This window comes from Drosophila takahashii, chromosome 2L (genome assembly GCF_030179915.1).
Source record: "Drosophila takahashii strain IR98-3 E-12201 chromosome 2L, DtakHiC1v2, whole genome shotgun sequence".
NCBI lineage: Eukaryota > Metazoa > Arthropoda > Insecta > Diptera > Drosophilidae > Drosophila > Drosophila takahashii.
In genome coordinates, this window is record NC_091678.1 from 18,182,204 (window position 1) to 18,191,663 (window position 9,460).

The following is a 9,460-nucleotide window of genomic DNA, read 5'->3' on the forward strand; positions in this document are numbered from 1 at the left end:
AGGTTTGAGGAAACGGGCGCCCTCTATAGAAACATTTGTGAGCTGACAATTGCTAGTTGGAACGAAATATAATCGTAGTGGAATATCGATGGAGGTCATTTCCCCACCTGGTTACACTGATCCCAACCCCAACAACAACCATTAACGTTCAATTTAACATAATGTTAAGATACAACGTTTTCTTACATTGGCAGAACTGTTAGTCCTCTGCTGCTGCTCTGCCAATGTAAGGAAACGTTGTATCTTAACATTGCTGTTAGAAAAACCATGAAATCTAACATTTAGGAGCGCCAAATTGGCGGAAGGTGGAAACATAGAAACATTTGTGAGCTGACAATTGCTAGTTGGAACGAAATACAATCGTAGTGAAATATCGATGGAGGCCATTTCCCCACCTGGTAACACCGACCCCAACCCCAACAACAACAACAACCATTAACGTTCCAAATGAAACGCAAAAAGGTCCAATTGTTATTTTCTCCAACGTTTTCGGCATTTATACTGACGTAAAGATGGCTCTATAGTTTGCGCGCAAGCAAAAACCAAACGCACCTAGGTGCCCCAAACACAACAAAATGGAAACGTATAAAAAACAATCGTGAGTATGCCTCAAATCGAAAACGCTCGCCAATTTCGCAATGTCCCACGCACACTGGCGCACTGCGGCGTTGCACATTCATTGTTGCTGCACGTGTGTTTGTGGGATCGGCTTGTATGGATTCTCGATTGGCCAGTGGCCATGTTAACGTGGCAAATCCAAACCCCCTGGGGCCATGGGGCATGCAACCAGGTAGAGAAATTGGCTGACGCAATCGCCTGCTGGAGTTGGGTAATTCGCGTTGCAAGTCGCCTGCACGTGCGGAATTTGGACAGATGACTCACCACAGTGAGGACTACCCCACGCGGACGCACCCTTTGGTTCGGCAGAATGTCTAAAACGTGTACGCAACACAGTGACGTACAGTGACGCACACTGCAAATATTTTTGTTTACTTTTTCCCGCTCCAAAAATGTATGTATTGGCTTTTTTTTTAATTTGTACCTACAATTTGTACTTTGATTGAAAAGGATTTTTCAGTTCTGGTTTAGAAAAATTAAAAAAGAGTAAGACTTTCTTATTTTAGTACTTGAACGCACATTTTTTCAACTCTGTTATCAGCATAGCAAAGGTTTCAAGGGAAATATAAAAATATGTGAAAATATCAAGTTAAAATATTATAGTACAGAAGTTTAAGTTAAATTCCTATTTATTTATTAATTTACATACTGCCTGCTTAAAGTTCAAAATTCCTATTTAGATTTACACATTATTCCGGGGAAATTTCACAGAACTTTTGTCTAAAAGGGTGGCGATGATAGCTTATCAGCATGACTTTGCGGTCAAGCTGATTTCGTTGGGGTCTTCTAAATAACCGTGCGATTCATTCAGGTATTGCCGTGTTTAAACAATAAACTAATCAGGATTCCTTTTCTTCTACAACATTTCAGTGCCATCATGGCATCTTCACAACAACAAGACACACCGCAAATACAACCATTCACATTCTTCGGACCGGACTTCACTTTACCAACAAAAAACATATCGTTGACTTCTGATTTTGATTCTGAATATGGACGCATCATTTCAAGAAACCATGGAGAGTTTGCAGTTGCCCAAGGAGCTGTACTGGGACCTCAAGCTGGAGCCGCAATCCCCAACATCGGCGTTGGGCTCCGATCTGCTCTCGCTTACTGACCCATCAGATGCGGAGTGGCTATATGACGATAACTTTGCAAATGGTCTGTGCTCCTTATTGTCCTATTCCAATGAGATTGCTAAAGTTTCTTGTTTCCAGGCATTACTCTTATTGGCGACGAAGAAGCTCTAAGCCTGAACGAGGCAGCCTCTCTGGAGCTGCTCAGCGACGAGGAGTTGGTTGTGGAGATCTTCGACCTGAAGGATGAAGGTAAGGCTAATTTAGGTATTCGATTTTTTAGAGTATGTTAAATTATAGTCTTATTTAAAATTGCTTTTGAGAACCTAGTCTTTTATTTTCTTTTTTTATGTTAGAAAAAACAGGAATATTTGTAAACAATACGACAATAGTCTTTAACTACTAAATTCCTGGTCAATTTAATTGGTAAAAAAATTTTTATATAAAAAAGTAGGAGAGGAAAGTAACTATAATGTGCAATATCTACTTATTTTTATTCAGACGTAAAGCTTTAAATAATTCTGTAAATATTTTTCAAAATGTGTATAAGTAAATATATTCACTTTTCGTAAAAACTTCTCAAATTAATTTTTCTAAAAGGCAGACAAAAATTTAACAAAATCGGTTAGTGTTTCTTATTTGTATATAGTGATCGTAAATAATTCTCAAATTCGTTTTTCTAAGCGGTCTACTCAATCTAAAATCTAAATAAAATAACTTTAACACCTTTCTATAAGAAACTTAAACAAATTTTATACATCTAGCAAAGACAATACTATATAAACAAAGCTAGGGAAAACACAAAGCGCAAAAAATTAAAAATTCATTTGAACTTTGAACGTCTGCAAACTGATTGGCAAAAAAATGACATAAATAAATCATTGGAAAATCTTACAATTCAACTGTTATATAAAAACAATTGTTGTTGCTTATACATAAACCTGTTACATGTGGAGGGTTTTGTATTTCCGTAAAAATATGTAGCTAAGAAAAAAGGTTTTCAGTCCCTATATATAGGCTATTTAAACCTATAGGTATTATTGAATGACGCCCGAGTCATAAAGGGGCCCGCACATCAAATCTTTTCGAACGAAATATTCAGACAAGTGAAGTTGAGAAACCGGTTCAAGACTGGCTTTGTTTTCCTTAGCGTATTTGCTGATATTTTTACCGTCTTATACTTATGTTGTTTTCACCGTCTCTTTATTGTTGTTTTTTTTAACGTGGCCCACAAGCCAAAGTTGTAATGGCCAATTTCGAAGCAATAACAAAGACCGAGAGCGAGAGAGAGAGCAATGAAATCGGAATCAGCTTTTGATCAGTTTGCTTTGCTTGATCACGCATTGAGCGAGTGATCGCTGGGACTCTCCAATTCGCTCTTTAGCGGTCTCTTTTGGCTCTTTACTGGCGCTCAGCTGATACTTCAAAGAATTCCATAGATAACAGCTGGTAGTGTGCTATTTCACGGTGGAATTCAAACAAATCTCCGCACGGTTAGAGTTCTCTCTTCTCTCATGAACCTCAAAAACTTCGTAATGCTGAATTGAAGGTTAAACATTATCGGGTCTGGTTTGTTTTGAAACAAACCAGAAACTCTTCCTACAAAGAGAGGTTTACGAACATATCAAATGTTTCGATCAATGAACCACTTGACGCAGATATGGTGATCATATTTTTGAATTTTTTTAAACAGGACAGGAAGTTTCTTTGTTGTTAAATTTATCCGAAGGACGTGCCCCCCATTTTTGGGGCTTGGTCAGGTAAATGCTTAAAATAACTTGGTTCAGGAGAGCAATCTCTCTGATTAATAAGTAACATTATTAAGCTGTAAAAGTTTGGCTGTATGTGTGTATAAATTACTATATGCTTTATTATATTATTTTATACTTTAGTATATTATATACTCTTTATTCAATGCACATTATCAAGGAAAAGCCTCGAATAACTGGCCTCTGCCCAGTAACACATTTATTTGTTCCTGCTAACATTAAGAGCAACCAACTCAGTGACTCGATTGTGGTAGAGGGTGAGAGGTGACTGACTGCTCATGTACTCATAAGAAGCAGTTGATAATACTATTTAAAACACGCCTACTTTGGAAATGCATTTCTATAAGAAATAAACGGGGAGAGAAGAACAGTGGTGAATAGTATCAAAAGCCTATCTATTCTCAGTTTTTAAGTTTTTTTCGAAGTCTTTTTTTTTTTTAATTGTTAAATAAAATAGGAAACATAATTGATGAAACTAACAACAATAAACCATCTTAAAAATAGTCTGTTTTTGATAGTGACCATGTAAAATAATTCATTTTAAATGAAATAATATAATTAAAGAAAATATGATTAATGAAAATGTAGACAGGTCCATCAGACGTGAACCCTTGAAGTGAAAACATGAAGTTTGATTAACTTTCACTCGACCATGGGTCAGTAAAATGGTTTGGGCACCACTGTGCAGAGTCCGTTGGCTTGGATCGTACTGGCTCGTGCTGCGACTGCTCGCTTGTCTCTGCTGATAGCATCTCGGGCTCGAAATAAACCAACAGATTGATCTTAATGCAGGGCCTCTCTCTGGGCTCTGCTGTCTACCCCCCAGTATGATTTGCTCACTCTCGTTTGCCAGTTAGTCGAGCAAAAACCTGGCGTGCTCCGCGATCGGAACTCAGTATAAAGCGTTACTCAGACGCGAGCATTCGTATTGAAACTCGGCTTCGACTTCGATTACCGCCCAACGCCCCCCTCCCATCCAACCCGTCTTGAATAAAAGCAACCACAACACAAAGAAAAGGCAAACCGAGACAATAACAAACAAGCTGAGAAGTACAACCAGACAATCGCACGTCTTGACGTTTTTAAAACGCTCAAAAAAGACGAAAAAGGCAGTCGCGGGAATCTAGAAAATTGATTTAAATAAGTGCGTTATAAGACATTTGATAAATGGTTTTGGCGAAGGAAATCTGGCGTGTCGTTAAGAACAAGTCAAAGTAACTTGTAATCTAAGCTAAACGCCTTAGCCGTAACCTCATATCCGAACTTTGTGAAGTGATTGGGCAGCTGTGAAGTGAAGGCCTTTTAGACCACTCAACCTTTCAACAACGGCGGCAAACAAAACGGCCAGAGTCCGCTTGAGGCAACTATCGAGTGCCAACTATATGTAGCCAATTCCGGAAAAATAGACGAATCCACGAGAACGTCGCGAGCACCTGAAAATTCGAGTGCGGGCATTAAGGACTTTGTTAGCATGATACCACACTGTGGATACCGTTACATGTGGAACCGTGAAATTGTGATAAATTCGCAAAAGTTGGTGAAACGACGCTAAGCAGGAAACCAAGTTGTCCGACCACGCCGACCATTTTGCGGCAGCAGTTGGATCCCACGGACAGAGAAACGGAAACCGAAGGACAGACACACAATTAAAAGCCATAACTCAAATTATTTCACTCTGTTTTTTGTGTTCTTTAAGATTTAACTTAAAGTTTTAACCGATTCAGCATAAGCGTTGGACCTTTAACCGCCTAAACAGCACGTTCTCGAGCTTATTCGATTGTACATTCAAAATTGACTCTGTGATTTTTACTTTTCTTTTTCAAATATTTCATATATTTTACTTATTATATACTTGCAAAGCGCATATCGTTAATATATTAATTTAGGTTTTTGTCTAGAATTATATGATTTTTCATTGTTTTACATATTAGATTAGTTTTTCTCGACAGTTTTCTTTATAGTTTAGGTTAAGTCTGTTTTCAACTCATATTTTACTGCCTTTACTTGCAACTTGAGATACAATTTCTTGACATTCGACAACATTACGATTCACTGCTGCCGCAAACATGAGTACATATATATTTATGCAAGCCTATGGTTAGTATACCAATGTTATGTTATTAATAATCCCAAATAAAGCTCTTCTGGCTCAGTCAGTTGGTTACTACGGCTCTTTGACCACTTCAGATGACTTTCAGGTCGATCCGGTTTATCATTAAATTGATACGTACTCCTGCTGAATTTTTATTGATCGCGTTCAGTAAAATATTTATATAATTAATTTGCATATTATGACTGGAATTGGGCTGGGTTACTGGAATTTTTTAACTGGGGATCAACTGAAAACTCATATTATCTTGAAGCAATATCTACTATTATTAAGCTCAGCTATGTTTTTGAAATTCAGAATCACGTTAAAAAAACGCGCTGCAGTTGCGATCCACAGTGGGAATTTAACATTAGCTTTCTTGATATTCCCAGCAATCTAGGTTAACCAATCGCAATTAAAGTGCACATTTATTTGTCTATAAAGTCATTTTGCGTCAAGGTTTTTGCTAATCATGTTCTCATTAAATATTTATATATATAACACATTTATATATGTTTTTTATTTTCTTTACGATTGGTGATATAGCTGCCTCTGTCGTTTCATTTGATAATTCGATTGGCAACAATGTTTTCTTAACTTAATATTGAAATTTTCGCGCTAGCTCTATGAAGTTAAATTAGTAATAAGACTTAAACGTTTTATATATAGTCTTTAAATGCAAGTCCAATTAAAATAAAAATAAAAGGAATACAAATACTGATAAGGAACATTTATAAACAGATATGAATTTCCGGGTAGATTTTTTTTTAATATTTAATTTTTTAACTGAAAGTTTTCTCCCTTTCCCTGCGGAACACAATGTCATATAAAATTATAGTAAAGTAGTGTGCTATGCATGGTAACAGAAAAAGTTTAGTGTTGCATTTTTATGTAAATCAAATAACGCAGTTACAGTTTTTCTCCTTTCAATGTATTCAAGCGCAGCTGTTTTCCAGATCAATCGATGTGAAACGTGTTATGCTAATGCAGAATCGATCTTGGGAGATAGGTGATTGTTTAGACTCGCCCAGCCCAAGGTGTCGCTAGGTCAACTTTTACAAGCTAAGCAGGTGTTGCATCAATGTTTCTGTAAGGTTGCACTCACATCGGATTTTTCTGCGATGGAATACTACTGTCTCAACGTGATTTGTCAGTTCATTTTTATCAAATAATAAAACTGATGTCGTCGAACTTTGTTCAATATATGTGTTCTCTGTCGCTCTTCAATAAAAGCGAATTGAAAAGAACTGCAAATCAAACGTATATTGATGAAAATATGCCACAATCAATATGTAAATGTTTACTAGAGTTCTGAACGAGATACGAGCATTTGTGGCGTCCTTCACTTCAATGGAAATAAGTTTCAATTGAGAGTGGAAAAATATAGAAAACAACAATTTGCTAAGGCAGAGCTGAGACGTAGATTGTGTTTATGAAGTTGGAGAAAAATGTACGAGAACGGAAGAATAAAATAAAACCTATCATAGAATGATGTTTGAGTTCTTGATAGCCATTTTTCTTTTATTTTTTTATTTTATAATTCAATAGATGCCATTAAAGCAAAACATAAAAATTAAAAAACGGTTATTTTATAAAAAAAAAAAACTTAAGTCTTGGCAAACTACTATTTTTCAATATTTTTAAATTGTTAGTTTCATACAAAAACTGCATTCATCTAGATTAAAATGTAGTTTTTATTTTTGATTCCAAATTACTTGGTCGGCTGAAACTGTGGCTACCTTTTGAGAACATTTTTTGTTCGCCAACAAATAGGATTTAAAATAGGATTTTATGTTAAATCTATGTGTGTTTATTTTATTTTGAATTCACTGAGCGTTTAGAAAAGGTACATATAATATAGAAAAAGCTTTTTAGAAGACGGTCCTGAAGTAAACAAAATGTCAGAGATATTACATCGTAAAATAGCAATGTCTAAAGCTTTCAATTTTTATTTTTCTTAGAATGCATTCTGGATCAAAAGGCTACCATCAGCTGCAACGATTATGAGAGGAACAGCTATCATCCCGACATCGATGTTGTCAGCCAGCCGATAATACCGGTCAACAAAGTACAATTCGCTGCTTCACTCGATTCTTCCGCCGATTACCAGCTCGGCGATTCCCCATCCCTCATCCTTCAGCAATTGACGCCGCCGCAGTCTCCGCCTCAATTCGATGCTTACAAGCAGCCAGTGGAATCGCCACAGCTCGTGCCTGTTAAGGCCGAGCAGAAGGTAAGTCATAACAAACGTGTGCCTACCAATTAAATATGTTCTAAATAAACACAAATATTACAGCAATGCTATACTCCTGATGCTACAAGTGCGGCAGCCGCCACGCCCTTTAACTTCAACAACTGGGTAGGCGGCAGCGAAATCGCACGCGAGAACCAACTGGTCGATGATATCGTCAACATGCGTGCCAAGGAGCTCGAGTTGACCACAAACTGGCAGCAGTTCAACGACGACTCGGAATCTCAGGCCTCTTCTTCGCTGGATAGCAGGAGTACAGGCAGCGGAGTGAACGGCAGCATAGCGGACGCAGATGAAGACTGGCTTCCGGAGCCCACGAGCAGTTGCTCCTCGCCAGCTCACACAAACGTGGAGCAGTCTGTGGCCAAGCCAAAGAAGCGTACTCGCACGTATGGTCGCGGTGTAGAGGATCGCAAGATCCGTAAAAAGGAGCAGAACAAAAACGCGGCCACACGATACCGCCAGAAGAAGAAGCTCGAAATGGAGAACGTGGCGGGCGAGGAGCACGTGCTGTCGCAGGAAAACGAGCAGCTTCGCCGCACTCTGCAGGATCGTCGGAACGAGATGCGCTATCTGCGCCAGTTGATTCGCGAATTCTACCAAGAACGCAAGCGCTAGCAGTTATCTCTCTTTCATCCAAATTTTAATGTCGTTTGCAAAGTTATCGTTATTGCTAAAACCCAAACTCATCCAGATTCTGACAACAACAGCATAATGTTTTAATGTAACCCACACAACAACAATCACCCGCTTACCCAAAGCCTTTGAAAACAACCATGCACGCAGTCTACTGTCTTGGCCTTCATTTTTGGCACTAATGACGAGTCTCCGAGCTCTGAACTAATCCTTGCCAGTGGAGGTCCATGACAAGCCTATATCCCAATAAACACAGTTCAAAGAGCCACTTTATAGCGGCAATAGAGTTTATAGAATGCGGCTGCTGCACTAGTTGGAAAATGATTTTGTTTTTTGACATTGGCATACATCTTGACAATTGTAATAGATTTATTTTATTGATTTTTCAACAGTACAATATAATACAGAATATTATTCTACATGTATCAGCAATAAATCAAAAGGGTTTTTAAATGAAAAATGATTTACATTTTCATTTGTGTGTTACTTGTGGAAATTAAATGGCGGTAAGCGAGATATGTCCCAATTTTAGGGGGACTGCTATTCAGCGGAATAAGAAACTGGTTATTTTTACAAATTTTGTTTTTTTTCCACTAAAATAGAAGAAGCAAAATTTGACCTCGGTGAATAAAACGAACAACCTACAAAAATTAACTTTGCTCTATATGTAAAAATATTTTAATACAGATGAAATCTGACAAACCGACAAAAAACCAGCCATTTAAAAACTAAAAACAGTTTAAGTGTATTTTGATGATTTCAATTCGTAGTTATTTATGACATTATTATTAGTGGTTAGTTCTTATACATTTTTGGGCATTTTTTTTTGAGTTTCTGAAATTGGATGACTATAATTCAGTTTGTATGTTTAATCAACATTTTAGTTAAATAAAAAGATACCATATTTAGGAAAAAATGCCAAGCTTTCTAGCGGTATTTATAAGAAAAGCTAATCCACTTCACCCACATTTGGGTTCAAAGAACATTTTATCTTCCCTTAAATTCTTTTTTTGCCTTATTG

At 37.3% G+C, this 9,460-nt stretch overlaps 1 protein-coding gene across 1 annotated transcript; it reads left to right on the forward strand.

Moving 5' to 3' along the window:
• Positions 1 to 414: 414 nt before the first annotated feature.
• crc (bZIP transcription factor crc) lies at positions 415 to 8,899 on the forward strand. Its single transcript, XM_017157277.3, has 5 exons — positions 415 to 598; positions 1,489 to 1,779; positions 1,836 to 1,946; positions 7,514 to 7,785; positions 7,849 to 8,899. The coding sequence occupies exons 2-5, from the start codon at positions 1,611 to 1,613 to the stop codon at positions 8,419 to 8,421; spliced, it is 1,125 nt and encodes a 374-aa protein (XP_017012766.2). The 5' UTR covers positions 415 to 598; positions 1,489 to 1,610; the 3' UTR covers positions 8,422 to 8,899.
• The last annotated feature ends 561 nt before the right edge of the window (positions 8,900 to 9,460 follow it).

Bases quoted from the DNA above. Each gene is read 5' to 3' on its own strand.
- crc (XM_017157277.3), top strand. From the start codon at position 1,611: ATGGACGCATCATTTCAAGAAACCATGGAGAGTTTGCAGTTGCCCAAG. The intron at 1,780-1,835 runs GTCTGTGCTCCT...TCTTGTTTCCAG, and splicing joins TGACGATAACTTTGCAAATG to GCATTACTCTTATTGGCGAC. The intron at 7,786-7,848 runs GTAAGTCATAAC...CAAATATTACAG, and splicing joins CTGTTAAGGCCGAGCAGAAG to CAATGCTATACTCCTGATGC.